The 25,506-nt window shown below is 44.5% G+C and overlaps 2 protein-coding genes across 9 annotated transcripts in view; both read right to left on the reverse strand.

The window, feature by feature from the left end:
* The window catches only part of TDRD7 (tudor domain containing 7), an 89,609-nt gene extending 89,079 nt beyond the window's left edge, over positions 1–530 (reverse strand). The window contains exon 1 of the mRNA XM_082468559.1: positions 382–530. The gene's annotated coding sequence lies outside the window, so the exon portion shown is untranslated. The remainder of the gene's footprint in view (positions 1–381) is intronic.
* Positions 531–20,043: 19,513 nt separating this feature from the next.
* Positions 20,044–25,506, reverse strand: part of CCDC180 (coiled-coil domain containing 180) — a 55,555-nt gene continuing 50,092 nt past the window's right edge. For all 8 annotated transcript variants that reach the window (XM_082468546.1, XM_082468547.1, XM_082468548.1 and 5 more), the window contains 3 exons: positions 23,520–23,625; positions 21,412–21,547; positions 20,044–20,223 (listed from right to left, as the gene is read on the reverse strand). In XM_082468546.1, the coding sequence (XP_082324672.1) occupies positions 20,092–20,223; positions 21,412–21,547; positions 23,520–23,625 (374 nt within the window). In that variant the 3' untranslated portion in view covers positions 20,044–20,091. The remainder of the gene's footprint in view (positions 20,224–21,411; positions 21,548–23,519; positions 23,626–25,506) is intronic.

Raw genomic sequence — 25,506 nt, forward strand, 5'->3', positions numbered from 1 at the left:
GCCCGCCGGTACCGGGAACCACTTCCTGGTCAGCACCTCCCATCCCTGTCCACACACCCGCCCTCCCCCTGCTGCACTGCCCCCACTGCACTGTTTCCCAGGCGGCAGGGGTCCGTCCGACTCCCAGGTGAACCCCAGACGGTCCCATCAGAGATTTAAAACACAACGCTCTGGAACCCCAACTCCCCTGGCGCCCATTCCACTTTCCGGGGTGGGGACCAGGGCATCCTCTGCGGCTGCAGGGAAGAGGCCCCGGGTCCGTTCGAGTCCCGCTCGGGCCACTGTCCCGCTTAGTCACCCAGGTGCGCCGCGCCCGCCCGAAACCTCGTCCGACCTCGCCTGGCACCTGTCGTTCCCGCAGCCAGCAGGACCTGCGCTCACCTCGTTCTGCGGGCCCGCAGCCCGTCCCCGCGCCTCTGGGCCCGGCTCCCACCGCTGTCTCCGCCAGGGCTACAGCCGCGGCCGCCGCCCACTTTCGGTTTCCCCACACGGCTGAAGCAGCCGTCGCGGCTCAGGAATCACCTCAAACCCCCGCCCCGCCCTGCTCGGCCCCGCCCCACTCCGCCCCGCCCCAAGGGCAGCCCGGCCTCGGCTCTGCGCACGCGCGGGCACCCCGGCGGCGTCGACCCACGCCGGCGTCCGCGCGTGGGAAGGGAAACCGACGCCGCCTAGCGGTTTCTGCGCGTGCCCACGCACTGGCCGACGGCGGAAGGCGACTGCGGGGCGGGACCAGGAGCGCCTCCTCGTGGACAACGCAAGGACCGGCGGGCCGGGAAGGTGCGGGCCGCAGCCGTCGTTATTAGCACTTACGTGCTCCTGCTATTGCGTTTCACTCGTCAGAAGTTTCATTCAGTTCTTGCTTATTCTTTTCTTCAATTCTGGGGCAGTTACTTTTTATTCTCCTAGATACCCACCTGGTCCGCTCATTTCCTTTAGGTCTGTTCTCAAGCGTCACCCTTGGGAGGAGGGTGGCCACAATCTCAAAAATGTCAGTCTCCTTCCCTGACATTCCCTGTCCCCCTTCTCAGCTTTCTCTCTCCTTGGCACCTGTCTAGCACACTATATGTGTTTTACTTATCTTTTCATTGTTTACTGTCCTCAAATTAAAGCTCTGTGAGCTCAGGGATCTTTGTTTTGTTCCCCAATCTATTCCCACGAGCCTAGGATAGTCCCAGGCACATGATAGGCTGACATAAACATCTGTCAAATACATTCATTCATTCACTCATTCCTTATAAAATTATTGAACACCTACTATTTATTCACATATTTCTTCTGTACATTAATTCTACCAATATTTATTGGGCATATTGGTTTGTGTCCCTTAAACCAACAGTGAACACTTCTCTACATTCATTCTATATGCATTTACGGAGAGCCTATTTATTCAAACAGTATTTTTCACAGCTTTATTGAGGTATAATTGACATACTGTAAACTGCACATATTTAAAATGTACAGTATGATGTTTTGATATATGTATACAGTTGTGAAACTGTCACTTCCATAAAAATAATGAACATTTCCATCACCCCAAAAAAGCTTCCCCATGCACTTTTATAATCCGCACCCTATGTTCCTCACTGTCCCTTGCCCTCCCAACTGCTGGTTTGCTTTCTGTTGCTATAGATTAGTTTGCTGTTTCTAGAATTTTATATGAATGGAATCATACAATACGGGCTGTCTTTTTGCTGGGGGTGGGAGGGTATGCAACTTCTTTCACTCAGCAGAAGCATGTTGAGATTCATCCATGTTGTTGTGTGCACCAATAGTTTGTCTTTTTATTGCTGAGTAGTATTCCATTGTATGGATGTACTACACCTACCATATGACCCAGCAATTCTATTACCACGGTTTACCTAAGGGAAATGAAAGCATATGTCCACACAATGACCTGGACAAGAATATTCATAGCAGCTTTGTTTGTAATAGCCAAAAAATGAAAACAACACAAGTGTCCATCAGTAGGTGAATGGACATTTGTATATATGTATATACAACCAGTATGTACTGAACAGCTGCTGTTAAGTAACAGAATTTTGTGCTTGCAGAGCTTCTGATTCAGTGAAAAGAGGCAGTGGGCAATGAAGAGGGAGACTGGAAGTAGATTATGGAAGGCCTGATAGCCCATGCTCAGGAGTTCGGGCTTTTTCTCAAAAGCAATGGGAAACTGTTCAAAGTCTTCTCTGAACACTGCTTGCTCTCTTTTATACCCCTTATCTAGTCCCTGACAAAGTCTGCTGAAATATCTCTCCCTGGCACTTCTTTCCATCCCCACTGCTGTATTTCAGTCTATTTCAGATCTCTTCCTTCTCTCCCCTCCAGTCTGCTCCAAACACTGCAGTGGATTTAATAGACCTAAAATACAACCAGACACAATTTGGACTCTGCAGTGCTCATAACATCCTCTGGCTCCACATTTAAGATGGGAAAGATGTAAAAAGCAGCTCCCAATTGAAAGAGTGCCAGTTGGAGTAGGAAATTAGGATAAACTCCAGAGTCCAATATGTAAAATAAATCATAAAATGATGTGTTGACCCCAAGTCTGAGGTCCTTTATCATTGCAAAAAAGAGTTCCATGTTTGGACTGTCCTATATATAAAGAAAAATGATGCTCTGCAGCTAGTTTTTTAAAAAAAGTCAGCTGTATTGGTGAATAATTTACATATAATACATATTTTAAATGTACAGTTTGATGAATTTTGACAAATGTATTCAGACATGTGACCACCACCACAATCAAGATATCGAACAAGTTCACCATTCCAAAAAAATTCCTTGTGCCCCTTTACAGTTAATTTCCTCCTCTTACCTCCAGCCCCTAGCAGCCACTGATCTATGTCACTATAGCTTTGCCTTTTCTAGAATGTCATATAAATGGAATCATACAGTTTGTAGTCTTTTGTGTCTGGCTTCTTTCCCTTGGCATAATGCTTTTGAGAATCACCAGGTTGTAAACATATATCAGTAATCTGTTCCTTTTTATTGCTGTATAGATATGTCACAATGTGTTTATCCATTCACATTTGATATACCTTTGTGTTGTTTCCAGTTTGGTGCTGTTGTGAATAAAACTGCTATACCAATCACATGCAGGTCTTTGTGTGGTCATGTGCTTTTCTTGCATAAAGATTTAGGAATAGAATTGCTAGCTGTAGGATAAAGTGTGTGTCTGACTTTACAAGAAACTGTCAAATTATTTTCTAAAGTGACTACATCATTTTGGGCTCCCCTTCTTCTACCTTCCTGCAATGTATGAGAATTCCAGTTGTTCCAAATCCTCTCCAATACTTGGAATTGTCAGACTTTTTAATTTTGGCCATTCCAGTGGATCTGTAAAGATATCACATTGAGATTTTAATTTGCATTTCCCCATAACTAATGATACTGAGCATCTTTTCATGTGTTTATTGCCCCTTCAGATATGTTCTTGGGTGAAGTGTCCATTCTGGCAGGTAGATTTTTGGCTGAGACATATCAGGAGGTTCTCAGAAGTCCTTGGGTAGTTGACATAGCAAGGACAGGCTAGGAAGTTGTTTTTATTTTCTTTGGGAATGGTCCAAGGCCCAGGGAGTTCAAGAATTAATTCCCATGCCCTGGATATAATTGGATTTCAGGGAAATTAAGGGACATCAGAGATGACACAAATTGGCTACTCTTTAAACACAATGGTTCTTACCATTTTGTGGGGAAGGGAGTCAGAATATGTGAAAGCAACAGATAGATACAAAATTTGGCACATGATTTCAGAGAAGGTTTCAGTTGACTGAAGTCCTACTATGAACCCCTGTTAAAAACTTCCTTAGATGAAGGCATATGTCGTGAGGCCGTAAAGCAGAATTTTCAGAATGGACAAGACTCAGGTGGAAGGCATTCTCTCCCAGCAAAAGCTCAAGCTCATCCTTGGAAGACAGGAGTGGGGGCCAGGAGCATCTGGGTCACTCTTTCAGGAAAGGCAGGCACACTTCCCATCCCCAAGGGCTGTCAAGAGGTCCTTAGTGGTCTGCTCAGGTGGCTTTCAGGGGTAGGCAAGGCGGATAGTAGGGGGATCAAGAACAGCTGGCCAGTAGGCAGCAGCCTAGCAAGCATTCTCTGCCCATCCAGATACTTCCCAAGAGAGGTTATCATAGAAAGGGCATGCCCAGGTGTGAGGCCCAAGGATGAGGAAGGAAGATGGATTTGTTGCCAGCTTATCCTGGGCTGAGAAAGGAGGAAATATTTCAAGTGTTAAACCTTCATCTAAAGCCCTTCATGCATTTTTATCCACACTTGGGGAGACCGTTCGTTTGGAGAGAGCCACCACATTGGACACAAACACCAAAACACCTGTAAAAAGCAGACAGAACCAAAGCTGTTGGTTGAGTTGAATCTCTGTCCCACCCTCCCTTCCTTCTCTCAGTTCAGTGAACACCATTTAGAATTAAGGGGAAATAGCAACAACGTTCCAAGAACATACCTGTGGCTCACTCTGTTTTTATCTCACTTGATGGATGTTTTGGTGTTTGCAATAGAGCCCAAGAAAGAGACACACCTCATCCTCCCTCTCAGAGCCTCTCTGACTTTACAGCTGCCATAGGTAGCTCTCCCACCCTCCAAAATTTAGAGAGGCAATTTTAGACACCTCTGGTTGCCCTCATCTCACTTCCCATCTGATTTTGCCTGTATCTTCTCTATATTGTCTCCAAAAAGAAGACCAAACCCAAAACTCTCGTTTCTATCACTTTATGTACAACAAAATGAGCCCCTGGGACTTGGCTGTGGTATTATTCAGTGTCTTATGTAATTCCTTTCCCGGGAAATCTTCCTTGAAGTCCCTACCTGAAAGTGGGGCTGTGGCTAAGCTCCTGGAGCCCCTTATTTATCCCTCAAACTTGTTTGCAGTGGAGGAGGATGTAGGAAGTGATTCTATGTCTTATCTCCCTTGTGAACAACTTGAAAAGATTTTATTCGTCTTTTTACCCTGAGTTATTTAACTGCAAATAATTTTAGTAATAACAATTTTAACTCCTTCTTGAAGCTAGACAACAACATGTTCAAAGGTATGTATGTGGATGAAGCCCAGCCTCCTGGGTATTTTTGCTTACATAAAAGGTCAGGAAAATAGATCCATGACAAAAGGAATCTTTGGACAGATCTACTTTTGGTGAATCATTGACATCATGATCACTCCCTCTCCCATCAGCTATTGCCTCATGAACAAAATGCAGAGAAATTTCTAGACAATTGCATTCGTTTTAACTGAGTAAGGAAAAACAAACTAAAACAAAACAAAAAACAAAAGGGAGAGATTCTGGGAATCCTGCTAAAATCCAGGCTCTGGTAAAGCTAAGGATGTGCTGAACAAGCAAAACTCCCTAATCTGCGTACAAAGGCCTCCAAGGTGAGTCAGCTGAAAGAGGCTAATCCCCAGAAGGGACTGATTGCTAAAGCTGTAGAGGCCACACAGGCACCGAACACTGGAAAACAGGGGATAATGAAAGCTTAAAGCCATACTGTGTAGAGAAAGGTCCTAGACTGACAGGGGAGGGTCTTGGCTCTCTAAGAGATCTCTGTCCCTTCTCGAGCTGTGGGTCATTCACACAGCTCAGCCTTGGACAAGGCCCAGATATAAGGATGATTCCAAGGATGCAGACATTGAGTTATCAACTGGTTAAGGGCCCAGTTGTGGGGTAGGGCATGGAGGTGGCATAACAAATACTGTAAGCAAGGCAACCAACTACAGTATTAATGATTCTGTAACAGTCAATAAACCAGTGGGTACAAAAATTATACTCTACTAGATGTTAGGGGTGAGGAAGGAAGGAGGCAGGGAGAAGAAACCACATAGCATACAGCAGGTGCTCCATGCAGGTTAGCTGACCCTGAAATCAAAGAAGCAGACAGTGCTCACAAAGTGTGGGTTTGGATTAAAAGTGTACTATTCAGGGAGGACCTTTGCCCCTGTGCTGTTTGACTTTGGGTAAATCATTTGGGGCTTGGTCTTTTGTTAAATTGGGAGCCCTTTGGTCTTGTTCTAGCCTCAGATTCCCTTAAGTGGCAAAGTTAACCCAATAAATAGCAAAAGAGCATTCTCTTGGGGCTGTTTGGTCAATTCCCATTCATTAGTGGTTCTTTGTGGGAGCAACATCTCCCCCCAGGGGCACTTTGGACTTTCACAAGGTTATTTTTGGTTGTCACAATGATCAGGGGCACCTCCTGGCATTTAGTGGGCCAGGTGGACACTTATTGTCCTGCTGTGTACAGAACAGTCCCCCATTTTGCAGAAGTTTCTCTAACCTTGTCCTTGTCCTAATCCACATGTGACTGTCTTGCCAGTCACTCATGTAGAGGAAAAAACTCTGCTTTACATATAAATACAAATAACTTTTTCACAGTTTTACTATACAGTCAACTTTCTAGGCTATTTTATCTGTGAATTTCATTTCAGGGGAGTAGAAGAGGGGGTTACAAAATATTTTTCATAAAAGAGTCATATTGAGTTGGGTGCTGCTTCTAGAAACCCCCCAGCAGCCAATCCCACCCAAAGAGAAGGTGAACAAGACATTCTTATTTACTCCAGCAGACATAGGTTTGGATACATGTGCTTCTTAGAGTTCTGCATCACACCACTACCACATTACCTGATATTCCCCAGCACTCACCACCAGTTGAGGAAGATAAAACCACTCTTTTGGGGGTTCTTCCTGGAGTTCACTTCACACTAAGTCATATCTCCCCACGACATGTAAAGGAGCTGGTCTTCCTCCCAATTGTCTTCTCATGCCCTCACACTTAGTCTTTTTCATTTAAAACTGGATCCCTGGTTCTCAGCAGCAACTTCCTTAAAACAGGATGTTTTATATTTGCTATTAGAAATTTATAACACCTGGGGACTAGCTATTGTCTAAGAAAGGAGCTAGCTAGCTGCTGGCCAGGGTAAGCCACTAGAGGAGATTTTCTCTAGCAAAGTGGTTCTTAATCTGAGAGCAGTACAGTATGTCAGCACTAACACAGAATTTCCCTCTCTCTGTACAGTACATGTGGCTGAAAATGTGTTTGAAGGTTGAACTATAAACCACTTGTTAATATCACAGTAATTATGGGAGCTTTATTTACAAAGCATATGTATTTATATATAGCTCTAATCATGGTGACTGCAATGTTCCAGCACTTGGCACATACAGACGGGCTAACAATAAATATTTATTCAACAGATGTCAAGTCCATCCTCTTCCTGAAATGCCATGCCACCTCTTTGTACACCTGATGAAGGAAATAAGGGACTTAAGAAACAAATGAAGGAAAATGTATAAAAAGAATAAAGGCCACATGAAAAGCTGCTCAACATCACTAATTATTAGAGAAATGCAAATCAAAACTACAGTGAGGTATCACCTCACACCAGTTAGAATGGGCATAAGAAAATCTACAAACAACAAACGCTGGAGAGGGTGTGGAGAAAAGGGAACCCTCTTGCACTGTTGGTGGGAATGTAAATTGATACAGCCACTATGGAGAACAGCATGGAGGTTCCTTAAAGAACTAAAAATAGAATTACCATTTGACCCAGCAATCCCACTACTGGGCATATACCCAGAGAAAACCATAATTCAAAAAGACACATGCACCCCAATGTTCATTGCAGCACTATTTACAATAGCCAGGTCATGGAAGCAACCTAAATGCCCATTGACAGATGAATGGATAAAGAAGATGTGGTACATATATACAATGGAATATTACTCAGCCATAAAAAGGAACGAAATTGGGTCATTTGTAGAGACGTGGATGCATCTAGAGACTGTCATACAGAGTGAAGTAAGTCAGAAAGAGAAAAACAAATATCGTATATTAACGCATATATGTGGAACCTAGAAAATGGTATAGATCAACCGGTTTGCAGGACAGAAATAGAGACACAGATGTAGAGAACAAACATATGGACACCAAAGGGGGAAAGCGGCAGGGGGTGGGGGATGTGGTGTGATGAATTGGGAGATTGGGATTGACATGTATACACTGATATGTATAAAATTGATGACTAATAAGAAAAAAAATAAAAAATAAACATAAAAAAATAAAAGAAAATAGGACTATTCAAGATTTAATTTCTTCTTGTTTTAGTTTTGGAAAGTTATATTGTTAAGATGAAAAGACAACCCTCAGAATGGGAGAAAATATTTGCAAACAAAGTAACGGACAAAGGATTAATCTCCAAAATATACAAGCAGCTCATGAAGCTCAATATCAAAGAAACAAACAACCCAATCCAGAAATGGGCAGAAGACCTAAATAGACATTTCTCCAAAGAAGATATACAGATTGCCAACAAACATATGAAAGAATGCTCAACATCATTAATCATTAGAGAAATGCAAATCAAAACTACAATGAGATATCATCTCACACCGGTCAGAATGGCCATCATCAAAAAATCTACAAACAATAAATGCTGGAGAGGGTGTGGAGAAAAGGGAACCCTCTTGCCCTGTTGGTGGGAATGTAAATTGATACAGCCACTATGGAGAACAGTATGGAGGTTCCTTAGAAAACTAAAAATAGAACTACCATACGACCCAGCAATCCCACTACTGGGCATTTACCCTGAGAAAACCATAATTCAAAACGAGTCATGTACCGCAATGTTCATTGCAGCTCTATTTATAATAGCCAGGACATGGAAGCAACCTAAATGTCCATCAACAGATGAATGGATAAAGAAGATGTGGCACATATATACGATGGAATATTACTCAGCCATAAAAAGAAACAAAATTGAGTTATTTGTAGTGAGGTGGATGGACCTAGAGTCTGTCATACAGAGTGAAGTAAGTCAGAAAGAGAAAAACAAACACCATATGCTAACACATATATATAGAATCTAAAAAAAAAAAAAAAATGGTCATGAAGAACCTAGGGGCAAGATGGGAATAAAGATGCAGACCTACTAGAGAATGGAATTGAGGATATGGGGAGGGGGAAGGGTAAGCTGGGACAAAGTGAGAGAGTGGCATGGACATATATACACTACCAAATGTAAAGTAGTTAGCTAGTGGGAAGCAGCCACATAGCACAGGGAGATCAGCTTGGTGCTTTGTGGTCACCTAGAGGGGTGGGATAGGGAGGGTGGGAGGGAGGCAGACACAAGAGGGAAGAGATATGGGGATATATGTATATGTATAACTGATTCACTTTGTTATAAAGCAGAAACTAACACACCATTGAAAAGCAATTATACTCCAATAAAGATGTTAAAAAAAAAAGTTATATTGTTAGAAATTTCCATTACTTCAACATTTTCAAACTGGCAAAAAGTTGTCCATATTACCCTATTGTTAACTTTTCCAGGTCTACGTAATCTATGTCCATGTCCCCTTTTTCTTGCTGATAATGATTTTTTCATGCCTTTTTCTTTTTTTCTCATTAGTATCGATATGAGGTTTTAAAAATTTTACTAATGTCCTAAAAGAAACAATATCTGAATTTTATTGATCTTCTCCATTATTTATTTTCTATATAATTTATGCTAACTTTATTTCTTCCTTCCCTCTACTTTCTTTGGATTTTATTTGGTTGTTTTTTAACTTTTTGAGATAGATGCATAACTCATTGACTTTTAGCTTTTCTTCTTTTTGAATATGTGCTTTTTAAAGCTCTAAATTTTCTCTAAGCATGACTCTAACTGTAACCTACATATTTTGATACTTGGGAATTTTATTATTCTTCAGGTAAAACTATTTTATAATCTTCAATATATTCTCTTCATTGAGTCCTATTTACTTAAGCATATATTTTCTTAATTTCTAAATCAACAGGGATATTCCAGTAGAATATTTGATACTGGTTTCTAAATTAATTGCACTGTGACCCTAGAATATACTTTGTATGATTTTAGTTGCTTGAAATTTGTAGAACCTTACTTTGTGGTCCATAATATGGTAAATTTTTGAATTGTTCCAGGTGTACTTAAAAAGAATGTGTATTATTCAGTTTTTGTGTGTATTATTTTATGCATGTTAATTAGGTCAAGTTTACTCTTCTTGTTATTCCACTGTATCTTAACTGATTTTCTGTTTGCTTTTATTATAAAGAGAAATGTGTTATAATCTTACACTAAAAAAAAAAAAAAAAAAAAAAGAATAAAGGCCGAGTAAAAAACATTTCCCCTATCAAAACCTCTATGAGGAGCCACAGACCCTACATAACATAGGTGAGCAAATAGCTTGCCCCAAGTCCAGAAACCAATTTCTGGGCTGACAATTGTTCAGAAAGAGGCTTGAGCTTTACTTTGTCACTCTATATCCCTAGAATTTCTCTTTTCAGATAGAGCTGCAAAAGTTTCCAAACAGTTCCTCCTATTTCCTTCTCTGCACCCTTTCCTTCGTGGAGAAGTTGGACAGGCTCTCTGTTCACCTCCAGGGCTGGTGGGTCCTGGATGGTAAAATGGAGAACAATGGAGGAGTGTGATTTAATTTTTCTCCAGACTCCTGTTGGCATCAACAGGCCAATCAACTAGACAGGGAGCCCTTCTTGGCTAGTTCCAATATGTCACACCTCTGCGTGGACCACCTCTGCATCAGTGGGGAACTTCCCTTTGTGTGTGAGCCCTGTTCTTTTTTTGGGCAGGCAGCTGTGAAGGTCAAAATGCCATTTTGATCTCAAAGCTCCCTCTCTAGAATGTCTACCCATGGGCTCTAGTTCCACCTGTTGGCTGAAGAGAAAGAGTAGAATCATCCCTATGATGAATGGATAAACAAAATATGGTATATGCATACAGTGGAATATTATCAGCCACAAAAGGTATTGAGAGTAACGTCATGTAAGATAGTGGAATAGGAAGCTCCAGGAGTCCATCACTCTACCTAAACAACTATTGAATTGGCCACCACTGTCTGAAAAAATTATTTTGGAACTCTGGAGTCTAGTCCAACTATACTTACAGCATTCAGAGGAGAGCTTCACGAAGAGGCTGGTAAATTTGGGTGAATTTCAGCAAATTTTGCATGGTATAGCTACAATCCCCCAATCTCCATTCTTGTGACAAGCAGCCTTAGTGCCATGTTCCTGGTGCAACTTGCTGGAGCCAGGATGAGAGATAAGGACCTTGTCTTCCAAATATTGGGCTGTGTATTCTGAGTGCTAATTGCCTGATTGCTGCTTTTGATTGCTGAAAGGCGAGGACAGAGGTTGGCAGCCATTGTTTTAAACCCCATGAGCTTCATCCATTCATCTGTCATGGATACTTAAGTTGCTTCCATGTCCTGGTTATTGTAAATAGAGCTGCAATGAACATTGTGGTACATGACTCTTTTTGAATTATGGTTTTCTCAGGGTATATGCCCGGTAGTGGGATTGCTGGGTCGTATGGTAGTTCTACTTTTAGTTTTTTAAGGAACCTCCATACTGTTCTCCATAGTGGCTGTATCAATTTACATTCCCACCAACAGTGCAAGAGGGTTCCCTTTTCTCCACACCCTCTCCAACATTTATTGTTTGTAGATTTTTTGATGATGGCCATTCTGACCGGTGTGAGATGATACCTCATTGTAGTTTTGATTTGCATTTCTCTAATGATTAGTGATGTTGAGCATCCTTTCATGTGTTTGTTGGCAATCTGTATATCTTCTTTGGAGAAATGTCTGTTTAGGTCTTCTGCCCATTTTTGGATTGGGTTGTTTGTTTTTTTGATATTGAGCTGCATGAGCTGCTTGTAAATTTTGGAGATTAATCCTTTGTCAGTTGCTTTGTTTGTAGATATTTTCTCCCATTCTGAGGGTTGTCTTTTCATCTTGTTTATCGTTTCCTTTGATGTGCAAAAGCTTTTAAGTTTCATTAGGTCCCACTTGTTTATTTTTGTTTTTATTTTCGTTTCTCTAGGAGGTGGGTCAAAAAGGATCTTGCTGTGATGTGTGTAATAGAGTGTTCTGCCTATGTTTTCCTCTAAGAGTTTGATAGTGTCTGGCCTTACATTTAGGTCTTTAATCCATTTTGAGTTTATTTTTGTGTATGGAATTAGGGAGTGTTCTAATTTCATTCTTTTACATGTAGCTGTCCAGTTTTCCCAGCACCACTTATTGAAGAGGCTGTCTTTTCTCCATTGTATATTCTTGCCTCCTTTATCAAAAATAAGGTGACCATATGTGCATGGTCAACTGATTCTTAACAAAGGAGCAAAGATAATTTAATGGAGAAATGACAGTATTTAACAAAGGATTTTGGAACAACTGGACATCCACATGCAAACAAAGGAAAATGAACCTTGACAGAGACCTTTCACAAAAATTAACTCACAAAAATTAACTCAAGATGGTTCACAGACCTAAATGGAAAATGGAAAATTATAAAGTCCTAGGAGATAACATAGGAAAAAATCTAGGTGGCCTTAGGTTTGTCAAAAACTCTTTAGATAAAACACCAAAAACTTGATCCATGAAAGAAAAAGTTGGTAAGTTGAACTTCATTGGTATTAAAAACTTCTGCTCTGCAAAAAACACTGTTAAGAAAATGAAAAGACAAACTACAGACTGAGAGAAAATATTTGTAAAATACCTATCTAATAACAGACTATTGTCCGAAATATACAAAGAACTCTTCAAACTCAACAGTAAGGAAACAGCTATCCAATTTAAAAATGGTTATAAGATCTGAATAGACACCTCAGCAAAGAAGATATAAAGACGACAAGCAAGCATATCCAAAATGCACAAAGAACTCCTAAAATTCAACAGCATCTTGACAAACAAGGTCTCACAAAGAAAACAGACTCTCACAAACTCAAGAAACAAAACTCAAACAATTTAAAAATGGGCAATAGATCCGAACAGGTATCTCATCAAAGAAGATAAGCACATGGCAGAAAGCATATGAAAAAATGCTCAACATCATATATCATTAGGGAACTGCAAATTAAAACAACAACGAAATACCACCAAACACCTATCAGAAGGGCTGAATGCAAAAACTGACAGCATCACATGCTGGTGATGGTGTGGAACAACATCGCTGGTGGGAAGGCAGAAACGGTACAGTCACTTTGAGAGACAGCTTGGCAGTTTCTTACAAAGCTTAACATAGTCTCACCAGCGATATGATACTGCAACCATGTTCCTAGGTATTTACCCAACAAGAGTTGAAAACTTATGTCTACACATAAAAACTTGCACACAAATATTTAAAAGCTTTATTCATAATTGCCCTAAACTGGAGGCTATCAAGGTGTCCTTCAGTAGGTGGCTGAATAAACAAACAGTGCTATGTACAGCCACACAATGGAATATTATTCAGAAGTAAAAAGAAATGAGTTATCCAGCCACCAAAAAACACGGAGGAACTTTAAATACATATTGCTTAGTGAAAGGAGCCAATCTGAAAAGACCACATAATGTATGATTCCACCGATCTGACATTCTGGAAAGAGCAAAACTATAGAGGGAGTGAAAAGATCAGTAGTCAGTGGTTTGAGGGGAGGGAGAGAGGAAAGAACAGGTGGAGCACAGGGGATTTTAAGGTGGTAAAACTATTCTGGGCCATACTGTAATGGTGGATACATGACATTATGAAGTTGCCAAAACTCACAGAACTGTATAACAAAAACGGTGAACCCTAATGTAAACTATGGACTTTAGTTGTTAATGTACCAATATCGGTCCATAAATGTTAACAAATGAACCACATTATTGCAAGGTTAAAAAATGGAGTAAATTGCGGGGGAGGGACAATGAGAAGGAATATATGGGAACTCTGTGCTATTTGCTCACTTTTTCTATATACTTAAAACTGCTCTAAAATATGAAGATTATTAAGTATTAAAAAAGTAAATGAATGTGGAATCTAAAATATGACACAAATGAACCTATCTATGAAACAGAAATAGAATCAGGGACATAGAGAATAGACTGGTGGTTGCCAAGGGGGAGGAGGTGGGAGAGGGATGGAGTGTGAGTTTGGGGTTAGCAGATGCAAACTGGTATATAGAGAATGGATAAACAGCAAGGTCCTACGGTATAGCACATGGAACTATACTCAATATCCAGTGATAAACCATAATGGAAAATAATCTGAAAATGAATGTATATATATGTATAACTGAGTCACTTTGCTGTGCAGCAGCAATTAACACAACACTGTAATTCAACTATGCTTCAATAAAAAATAAATTTAAAAAAGTAAATGAGATAATATTAGACAAAACATATAACAGAAAATCAATTCTAGGTTATCCACTTTTATTCTTAATTCACTGAAATTATTTTTATCAGGATCAATTTTTAAATGTAAATTACTTTATTTGGGGTCCACATCATAATTTACTGACTATAGATTCTGTTATTGTAAATTTTAGGGATCATTCTTTCTACCAAGTCAGTTTTCTGGGGTCAAATTACACGTATCAAAATGTTTTCAAATATATTTTTCTTCCACTAATTTTTAGTTAATGATAAATTTTACCATGAGCAGTTTTAACCACTAACAGTTCTATTTTTTGTGGATTATTTTTCCTACTATATTCACCATGAAGGTCAAAAATAGTGGGGTCAATGCATTCTATTCTTTGACTTATAGAGAAATAATTTTGACACATCTTTTTAAGGAACACGCTGCTTGCTTAAAAGTCCCCGCAATCCCCACTCCACCCCACCCCACTCCATTTATGAAATAGGAAAGGATTTTCCCAGATCTACTTACAAGGGACAAGCAGACAAAAGCCAACAGAGTGATTTTGATAATTTTGCTGAGAACAATAAGCAAGGGTCCCACTCATATATCCTGGTTTGGAACCAAGACTTTTTGTTCTGTCTGTGAATGAATAAACACCAAGAAAAGAGAGGCTGTGGTAGGTGAACAAATGCCCTATGCCTCTGAAAATAACCCCATCTCCTTCTCCTCATCTTGGAGTTCTGTGTAGGGAGAGAGCACTGGTAGTTTTCACAGTTTTCATTCTCCCTTTGCTTAGAAACAGAGGCAGTTTGAATACAGGCAGCAATTCACCAAACTAAAAGAATAGAGTTCCTAATCTCTCCTGCAGCTAAGAGTGACCAGACAAAGTTCAGGTCAATACCATGTGACCAGAAGTATGGTGTGAGATTTTGAGGAGGTCAGATGGTCAGATGGAACTGACAGAGCTGAGGGGGTCCCCTGCACCCTCATTCTTTCCTCCCTCCTGCCATCTGAAAGGCAGCCATGATGGCTGGTCCAGGCTGGAGCCCCAGCAGGCATTTTGGACCATTTTGATGATGGAAATCATATACTAAGATGCTGGAGCAGGACAGATGATCTATCATCTTCCATGATGGACAGCCCAGATTAGTATGGACTGCCTGCCTCTAGGGTTCTTTAATATGAGAAAGATATAAATCTCTCTCCCCTGTTTATACCACCATTATTTGGGGTTTCTTAATGTATGCAGCCAAATCTAATCCTAACCGAAGTATGAGCTTTGCTGTTGAATCACTATGTGACCTTGGACAAGACAGGTCTCTCCTCTGGCATATATCTCCTTGTCATAGTGGCAGAGGCCCCACAAACCAAGTCCAATGTCCAGGGACAGGACTAATTCTTGTTGGGCCCTCAGGGTTCTCATTTAGAAGCAGGGGGTAGAATCACTGTCTTGGCTGAGATGAGGATGCCTCACGCATGAAGAGGACACCTGGGGTGGACAGAGAGAGGGGGCAAGGGAGGCTTCCGAGGTCCCTGGCACTGCCCTTGAAGCCTGCAGGTCCTGCTTCTTTGCTCATCTGGGACTCTGGAGAGCAACTGCCTTGAAAGGTCACACAAATAAAGGTGCCTGTTTGGTTTTGCCGTATCCCTGCCTGGGGCTGCAGTTCTAGTGCTGGACACCAGGGGGCAGGCAGCCTCTGGTGTCTATGGTGTCCACCGAGCTTTGGGGGAGCAACTGGAGCAGAAAGAGTTACACAGAGGTCATTCTGGCTGTCCCCCAGCCTCAGAGGCAACTCGACCTCCTGTTACTAGCGTTCACCTCCACAGACTGAGTTGGTAAAAATCAAGAAGGGGGGGGCTCCCAAATTCTCCCCTTTAATCACTGAGCCGCCGAGCACTCACCCTGTTCCAGGTGCTCCGGGAGGCCAGGTGCGGTGCTGAAGATGACTGAGTGGTCTCTGCCTGCAAGGAACTCATAGTCTGCAGGGGAGATGGACAAAAGCATGACACCAGGGACATGTGACAGGAGAGAGCAAGTGCCCTGCCTGAAATGAAGCAGGGTGCCGTGAGGGAGGACGAGGGAGTCACTGGGTAGGAGAACCTGAAAGGCCTCCCTGGGGTGACATTTTCTGGGACCAGATGACAAGGGGGAGAAGGCACCACTGGGGCAGAGACTTGCAGGCAGAAGAGAGTTTGGCCAGAGGGTGTAGGGAGGCGGCTGGGCGGGGCTGGAGGGGGAGCAGGGCAAGGGGAGGAGGGACGGACTGGGTCATGGGGCCCGCAGCCTATGTTAGCTGTGTATTCCTCTCTGACAACATTGCTCCAAAATTTAGCACCTTGAAACTACAAATATTTAATATCTCACAATTTGTGTGGACTGGGAATCTGTTCACGGCTTAGCTGGGTTGCTCTGCTTCAAGGTGTCTCACAGGCAGCTGCTGTGGCTTCATATGGGCTCAACTTTGGGAGGACTTGCTCCCAAGTTCATTCACAGGCTGCAGGATTCTGTTCGGACCGAGAGTCTGAGTTCCTTTCCGTCTGTTGGCCTGGGCGCTCCCTCAGTTCGCTCTTGGGCAGAAGACTACTCAGCGCAGCTCATAACATGGGTGCCTGCTTCCCCAGATCCAGAGATGTAACAGAGAGAGAGAGAGGGAGGTAGAGAGGTGCGGGGTTGGGAGGAGGCAGTGAGCAGGAGGGAGGGAAGGGAGGGGGAGGGAACACAGGGGAGAGCAGGGAAGAGGGAAGGGACAGACTGTTTGTCGCTACATCTTGGAAGTGACCTCCCGTCACTCTTGCTGTATCCTGTGGGTCACAAGCCAGTCACTAACCACTTAGTAGCTGCACAAAGAGTGGCGCTTCCTGGCTGGACATGGAACACGGGCTGCGCCCCTGGGGATGCCCGGGGAGGCGTGTTCAGCAGGCTCACCCCAGGACTGGGAAAAGTGGACACATTTTGGAAATGACTCAATGATGAAAAGTGTAGCCTCCCTTATCATTAGAAAAGTAAAATTAACACAGTGAATTAGATGTCATTCCTCATCTGCTGAACCAGCAAAAAAGTTTCCCCCAAAGCTCCTGAAACTAGAACACTTGGTGTGGATGAGGGAAATGGGCACTGAATCCTCATTGACTCTTCTCCTGGAGGGTGACTTGTGCCGTGTCCCCAGATGCCCTCTCCGTTGACTCAGGGAGTCTACTTCTAGAAACCAGAGGCGATGACTAGAGACGTGCACAGAGTCCATGTTGGGGGATGCCCTGTTTCTAAGAGCCCTGCCCGGGACACACCCTTTGTCCGACAGAGGGCATCCGGCTCCTCTGGCAGTGGGACACTGCAGACAAGACCCCTTAGTGGGCCATGAACTGAGTTAGTGGATTATGTTAGGGTCAAAAAAAAAACCAAAACAAAATACAAACAAACCAAAAAAGGAAAATATTAGAGCGCAGCCTTTCCCGTAAGGGTGAGTGTTGTTTCGTGACTTGGTCTCAGTTGTGGGTGTGTGAGGGCACTGCCAGCACGTGAAGTCCATTCCACACGGTGGGCAGTGGCAGCAAAGTATGAAAAGTGATGGTGTTAAGTGGATATTTAAGGATAGGAGAGGGTATATCCAGCTGAAATTTAAAAACAGAATGCATATTATGATTCCGCTTGGCAAATACAACGCACACACATGGAAAATGGTGTGGGGAACGGCTGTCTCTGGATGCCAGGGTTTTTATAGTCTTTGTTTTGCTCATTTGGTCCTTTTTTTTTTTTTTTGTCTACAATGAATATCTATTCCTTTTGGAATAATAAGGAAAACAATGAAAGGCAGCATACTGAGGGGGAAATAAGAAAAGAATGGGAACTTGCTTTTGCCTTGCCTCTTCAACCTTGTGGCCTCAGTGCACAAAGGCTGGCCCAGCTCAGCAAGCTGGGCCTCACTGGGTGCAGCGGGCCAGGAGAGTGGAGTTTGTGTCCCACTGGACAGGTGAAAGAGCTGGACTCAGAGGGCCACACGGCACTGAAGGATCGGCCCAGGCCTCCCAGTTCTGCGCTCCTGGCACTGTCACTGTTTGTAGGCTCTGTCTGGGCTGCGGTGGGCCCCCAATACTTGCCCCAGTCCTTACATCCCCCTCCCAGCTCTCCTGCCACAGCAGGCGTGCTTCCTCCAGCCTTCCCTGCCCACTGGGACGTCACCCAGATGAAGGAGGTGGAGAGTGAGTGACCACAGGCTGTCCTGTGCCCAGGTCTGCGTCCTGTTCTCCGTGCATGCTGCCCAGTGTCCGGGAGGAGCGGGTGGCAGGCGCAGAGACTCTGAGGCTGGCAGAGGAGAGAGGTAGCTTTCCTACTTACAAAGCACCCGGGTGCATTCACTGCAGGCTGAGTTTCAGGGGCAGTCAGAGCTGGGCTGGAACCCCGGCTGCAGCACTCTCCCGCGGAGTGACTTCGGAGGTATCTTCATTTCTCTGAGTTTCAGTTTCTTTATTTACAAAATAGGGGTTACATGGTGCCTGCCACCTGTGTCTGGCAGGGCTGAATTAGATCGTGTACCTGCAGAGCATGCCGCAGGCTGGAAGGGGCTATGCAGACGTGACTCCCTGCTTTGGGGAAAGAGGGTGTTGTGGCAGAGTGGTGCAAAGGGGCCTGGCTTTAGGTTTGGGAAACCTGAGGCGGTGACGCTGCTGTTGCTGCCCTCATATCCCCTTGGCCCACCTGACTCACCTGCAGCTGGGGAGCTGGTCTCCAGCCAGCATCCCTTGAGACCCCCTGCCTGAGGGGGTGTCTGGCACCACGGGGGGTTCCTGTCCCAAAAACTGGCACAAGGGGCAGTGTGGCAGCACTAATGCCGGGCAATTCTCTACCTGCGCTGACAGAGTCAGGTCAGGTGGGAGGCTGTTTTCCAGCGAGGTGGAGCCTGGTCACCCAGAGCAGGGGCCACTCCTCAAAGCCCCGTCAGTGGCTTTTCTCCTTCCAGGCTCCCTTTCCCTAGGTCCTCACTCATGCTTCTTGGAATCATCTCCAAAACAAAGGACTTGCCTCCAAGTCCTTGTCCCCTTCTGGGGAACCCAAACTCTGCTGAGGTTCTGCATTGCCTGTGTCACTTTGAGCGGGTTGCCTTGACCTCCTGGACTTGAGTTTCTACAACCGTAAAATGCGGGCAATACCTACCTCATCGAGTCGTTAAGAGATAAAGCACATGGAAACTCAGACTGAGGCCACGTTAACATTCAAACTGTGTAGGAGCAGCAGAAGCTCAGGAAGCGGAGGAAGGAGCCTGAGCCGCCTGTGTCCACAGGGCACAGAGAGCTGTTGACAAGTGAGACCTGGCACAGTGAGGCCATGCTGCAATCAAAGAAGAAGAGAAAGAGGACAAGGAAGACGGCAGGATGCAGGTTTCCAAAGAGAGTGATCTGAGTCTCACAGGACTAAAGAGACCCTTAGCAGAGTTAAAGAGGCCTAGAAGATATCTGCCAAAATCTTATAGTTGGCCAAATTGCCAGATACCCAGTCAACACTGAATGAAGTCTATATTGGGTCTAGGAATCAGTGCATAGTTGCCATTAAAACTCACTTTTGTTAAATGTGCAATATACTCTTTCCCGTAAGTTTTAATTTTGCAAGATGAAGTGCCCAGCATGCCTTTTGGAAGTTATTTCCTCTTAAGTATTGATCTCTATTTTAAGTTACCCATTCCTGTTATCCGCCGTCCCAGCTGACCATGTGGAATTCCCCCTTTCACCTCTGTGCTCCTCACTGGAAGTGATTTCCAAGTGGGCAGGGACCACAACGTGTCCTGGTCACTGAGAAGGTACAGCGCTGGGCATAGAGCAGAGATGGATGGATGGACGGATGGATGGATGGATGGATGGATGGATAGATGGATGGGTGGAAGGATGGATGGATGGAAGGAAGGGTGGGTGGATGGATGAGGAGTCCACACAAAACAAGCCTTTATTGGGAGTGGGTTGAGGGTGTCACAAGTACAGGCCCCGGATGGTGTGCACAGAGCGCTTCCAGCTGTCCTTCCAGCGCTGAGCCTCCTTCACCTGCAGTGTGTTGTCGTCCTGGATCTTCTTCAACTCCTCTTCAAATGACGCTAAATATTTCTGGGAGCAAGCAGCAGGAGGAGGCCACGTGAGGAAGGGCTTCTGGGCTCCGTGCCCTAGAGGAACACTGTAACCTGCTGGCAGGTAGCTTTGAACCCACTCCAGGCACCGGCAAGAGTTCCACAAGTCATTTCTCATTTACTTTGCCCAACAACCCATCAGGCAGGCCCGGTTGTTTCCCACATTTTACAGATTGGGAAACTGAGGCTCACAACCTTGCCTGGGGTTATGTAGCTAGAAGAAGGCTGAGCAGGGACTAGGACCTGCTCTACCTGATTCTGGACTCTGCCCTCCTTCCTAACCGCCATCCCACAATGTAGCCTCCTTGAAGCTCGGGTCCTGGCTTCCTCGAGAGGCTGAGCCCACGAGGCCTGAGCCCTCACTGAACCTGGCCGCAGGGTTGCCCCCTCTGCCTGGGTCTTAGCATGGTGGCCTGGGAACTGAGGGCTCTCCAAATACTGGGGTCAGCATATCTCAGGACGAGGTTTCTCTCTGGGGCACCAGGAACAAAGGTCCACACGTCTTCAGAGCCGAGAGGTCCGGCAGGAGGCCTCTGGGTGCAGCCTCCTCTTCGGGCAGGCCCCATGGGGTCTAACAGGCACTGGGTTCAAATCCTGGCTCTGCCACTCTGCAGTGGCATACAGGGGACACACTTCTTTAAGCCTCAGTGTCCTCAGCAGCAACATGGGGACAATTCTACCTTCCTCATGTGCTTGTTACAAGGATCCAATGAGAAGGCTCATGTTGAGAACAGAAACTGCAGCAGGTGCTCAGGAACTGTCCCTTATTCCACCCATTGTCACCCGCTGCTCCCATGGCCTCCATGCCTCTGACTACTCTGTCCCCTCACTTTGTCTCAACTGTTCCTCAGAAAGTCTTCCTTCACCGCCCCCAGTCTGAGTGTGGTGTCTCTCGGCTGGGCTCCTGCAGCACTGGGGCTCACACCATCAGACCCGAGCTATCATTGGAACTGGACACGACCTGTGGCTCACGTGCTGGTGCTTAAGAACACTGGCTGTTCCCAGTGCTGACACTGTGCCCTGGGGTACCCTGACGTGTGTCATCTGCTCCATGGACCAAATGACAGGGCACCTGGTGATAGCAAGCTCCCTCCTTCCCAAGGCAGCCACGCCGAGCTGTCCTGCGTTCCCTGAGGGTGCACCCACCCCACCCTGTCTCTCCACTCACCAAATAGACAGCATCTCGGGCTTCCATGGATGCCAGGTGGCCCAGGGTCGTTTTGGTGGTGGTGATTGATGGTGTTTTCCGGAGGAGAATCTTGTGTTGGATGGTGACTTTGGTGGGTTTGATTCCCGGCCACTGCCTACAAACAAACATGCATGAAAAGTCTTACAGGCTTATCTTCATCATTCACAGTGCCCCTTCATCCCTGGTGAAAACGGTTAGCATTTCTTTAAAAAAAAATTATCATGCTTTAAACGTCTTAATTAAAAGAAAAACCCTGCTAATAAACAAATGGGACCTAATGAAACTTAAAAGCTTTTGCACAGCAAAGGAAACCATAAACAAGATGAAAAGACTACCCTCAGAACGGGAGAAAATATTTGCAAATGAAGCAACTGACAAAGGATTAATCTCCAAAATTTACAAGCAACTCATGCAGCTCAATATCAAAAAAACAAACAACCCAATCCAAAAATGGGCAGAAGACCTAAACAGACATTTCTCCAAAGAAGACATACAGATTGCCAACAAACACATGAAAGGATGCTCAACATCACTAATCATTAGAGAAACACAAATTAAAACTACAATGAGGTATCACCTCACACCAGTCAGAATGGCCATCATCAAAAAGTCTACAAACAATAAATGCTGGAGAGGGTGTGGAGAAAAGGGAACCCTCTTGCCCTGTTGGTGGGAATGCAAATTGATACAGCCACTATGGAGAACAGTATGGAGGTTCCTTAAAAAACTAAAAGTAGAACTACCATACGACCCAGCAATCCCACTACTGGGCATATACCCTGAGAAAACCACAATTCAAAAAGAGTCATGTACCACAATGTTCACTGCAGCTCTATTTACAATAGCCAGGACATGGAAGCAACCTAAGTGTCCATCGACAGACGAATGGATAAAGAAGATGTGGCACATATATACAATGGAATATTACTCAGCTATAAAAAGAAATGAAATTGAGTTATTTGTAGTGAGGTGGATGGACCTAGAGTTTGTCATACAGAGTGAATTAAGTCAGAAAGAGAGAAACAAATACTGTATGTTAACACATATATATGGAATCTAAAACAAACAAACAAAAAACAGTTCTAAAGAGCCTAGGGGCAAGACAGGAATAAAGACACAGATGTAGAGAATGGAAGTGAGAGAGTGGCATGGACGTATGTACACTACCAAATGTAAAATAGATAGCTAGTGGGAAGCAGCTGCATAGCACAGGTAGATCAGCTCGGTGATTTGTGACCACCTAGAGGGGTGGGATAGGGAGGGTGGGAGGGAGACGTAAGAGGGAGGGGATATGGGGATATATGTATACGTATAGCTGATTCATTTTGTTATACAGCAGAAACTAACTCACCATTGTAAAGCAATTATACTCCAGTAAAGATGTTAAAAAAAAAAAAAAGAAAAACCCTACTGAGCATTTAACATTAAGCTTCATCAAGTTTTTTTTTGCATTTTCATACAGTTAAAATCCGTGTGTATAGTCAGTTGGGTTCTGCATGGGGAAGGGGAATCCCACACCTCTAGGTGTTTCCCTTTTCTGGGTCCCAGTTTCCTCATCAGCTGGCCAGCCAGGTGGCAGTCATCAGTTCCTGGCCTGCTTTTCCTATTCTGCTATAAAACCACTGCTGACAACTTAGCTGGGCAAATCGCTGCCTTACTCCTTCTTCCAGAGTAACATTCTTGGGTCACAGGGGACAAGCACTTTGGTAGCTCTTGTCATACATGATGGACAGCTGTAGTGGATCACAGTGCCACCAGCAATCTGAGAATGTGCCCCACACTGGGACAGGCCTCCCTTTCTTTGGGGGCCCCTTTGTGGGTCCTTATCACATGAACTAATAGCTGCTGAGCTCTTAGTATGTGCCGGGGCACTCCAAGTACAATCTCATTGAACTTTCTCTTCATAATATCATGTAAGGTAGGCTGCCATGCCCATTTCACAGATGAGGAAACAGGCTTAGGACACAACGCCTTCCCAAGATTACCAGGTTTGTTTGACGTCATTGCTCGTGGCCCTAACCATTCCACTGCACCACCCCTAGCAAATCCAGCCATTTGTGGTATTCCTCCCTGCTCCCGGCTCTCACCTGCTCCCCCGTTCAATCAGGGGCTTCTCACTCTCTTCCTCCAGGGACAGCCCGGTGAGTTTCCTCCGTATTAGGATTGATGTTTTCTGTTTCGAGGGCTCCATCTCTGGCAGGCAAGAGACAGGTTACTGACGGCGGCCTCACCCACAGCCTGAGATCAAGGGGACCGACCCCCGACCTCACATTTAGAGAAATGAGGGCTCGCTCCCCTCTTCCCCACTTGGAGTCTCAGGCAGGAGGCAGAGGCCCCTCCCAAACAGAAGCCAAATGCACCAGATTCATAGGTGGGGGCCGAGGAGATGGCAGGGGGGTCAAAGCTGGAGGATGCGAGGTATGGTTTGGGCATGGTTCCCAACTCCAAAGCCCTCAGAATGATACTCTGACTTTCTTGCAGCTTCTGTGAGCCCCCGAATATGCTTTGTAGAGCCTTCTTTGGCTTATACTAGCTCAAATGGGTCCTGAACTAAGAATTTCTCCTGGAATGCATACATTCAAGGTTGTCCCTCTCATGTCCGGCTCACTGACCTGCCCTTTGACGTGAAGAGAAGGGGGCTCCGTCCACGCGGTGAGCAGCCCTCTGCACCCTGGTCTGCGTGGATGGCAGGGCCAGGCTGCTTGGCTCAGAAGCCCGACTTACAGAGCAGGAGAGGCTCCTGCAGACCTGGTGCAGGGGGTCTCCCTGGCCTGGCGGTTCCCTCCAAGTTACCGAGGATGCCTCCCTGCTGGCTCAGCTCGCCTGTGTTCCCTCAAGTCTGAACCCCAGGGTCTCTGCAGGCTCTGCTCTCCCAAAGCAGGCTCACATTTGCCAAAGAGACCCCCAACACTGGAAAGTGACCAACGTCTCGAAATTCATATACATTTTGACCTAGAAAGTCCACTTCTAGGAATCTGTTGCCCCGAAACAGAGAAATATGGATGCAGATGTTCCCTTCAGCACGATTACAGAAGTGAAAAGCTGGATGTGGCCCGATGTGCACCAGTAGGGTGCATAGCTCAGTAACATAGTTCCCGTGTGTCCTCCTGCACAGCAACTGAAAGTGCTCAAGGAGGCGGTGACTGGCTTGCCCAGCGTCTGCCAAGGGGAAATTAGCTTACAAAAGAGCACACACTTGTGATCCATCCTCCCATCCCCCCACTGATATACACACAGGCCTGTGCCCGAAGGGAAATAACGAGGAGGACAGCCAATGTTAAGGGCACTTATTTCTGGGTAGAAGGACCATGTTCTTCTCTTTCTTTGTAACTCATATTGAATTTCTCATTTTACTGTAAAAAATACTCATTGTCTGTGTAATGAAAACTTAAAAAAATAAAAATAATAGATTTATTTACTTAATAGATTAGTGATAAATGGATAATATTTAATATATGATTTGAATCTTTGTGTACTTATTAAAGTAATTGGTGCACATTATAAAAAATTTAAACATCACCTAACGGGGAAAAAGAAAAGATTTTAGAAATCTCTCACAGCCCCACTCACCAGAGATGGTCATCAACAGTCTGGTACCTGTCTCTCAGGCTCTGTCGCTCTCATTCTCTGTCTCTGTCTGTCTCTCACACAGATTCATTTACATGTATGCGGGGTGCATGTTTATATCACACATATGTTTTTTTAATAGTATCACAGGTAAGTATAATGGTCACCTTGCTTTTTCCTGTGACAGTATTCCTTCAGGACTTTCTGGTTGGCACATAGAGACCTACCACACCCACTTGAACAGCTGCACAGTACTCCCTCCTACATCTGGACCATAATTTATTTACCCAATCCTCTATATGTAGATACTAACATTGTTTCCAATTCTTTGCAATTTCAAGCAGTGTTGTGAAGAATATGCTTGAAAATATATCTTTGAAAAAGTATGCACGTATTTCTGTTGGATAAATTCCCAGGGTTTGAACGGCTAGGTCAAAGGCACACACACTCAGGACTTGGACGGCACCGACAGAACGTTCTCCAAGAGAGCGGGGTGGACGTACGCTT

This window comes from Balaenoptera physalus, assembly GCF_965194825.1.
Source record: "Balaenoptera physalus genome assembly, chromosome: 7".
Classification (NCBI taxonomy): Eukaryota; Metazoa; Chordata; class Mammalia; order Artiodactyla; family Balaenopteridae; genus Balaenoptera; species Balaenoptera physalus.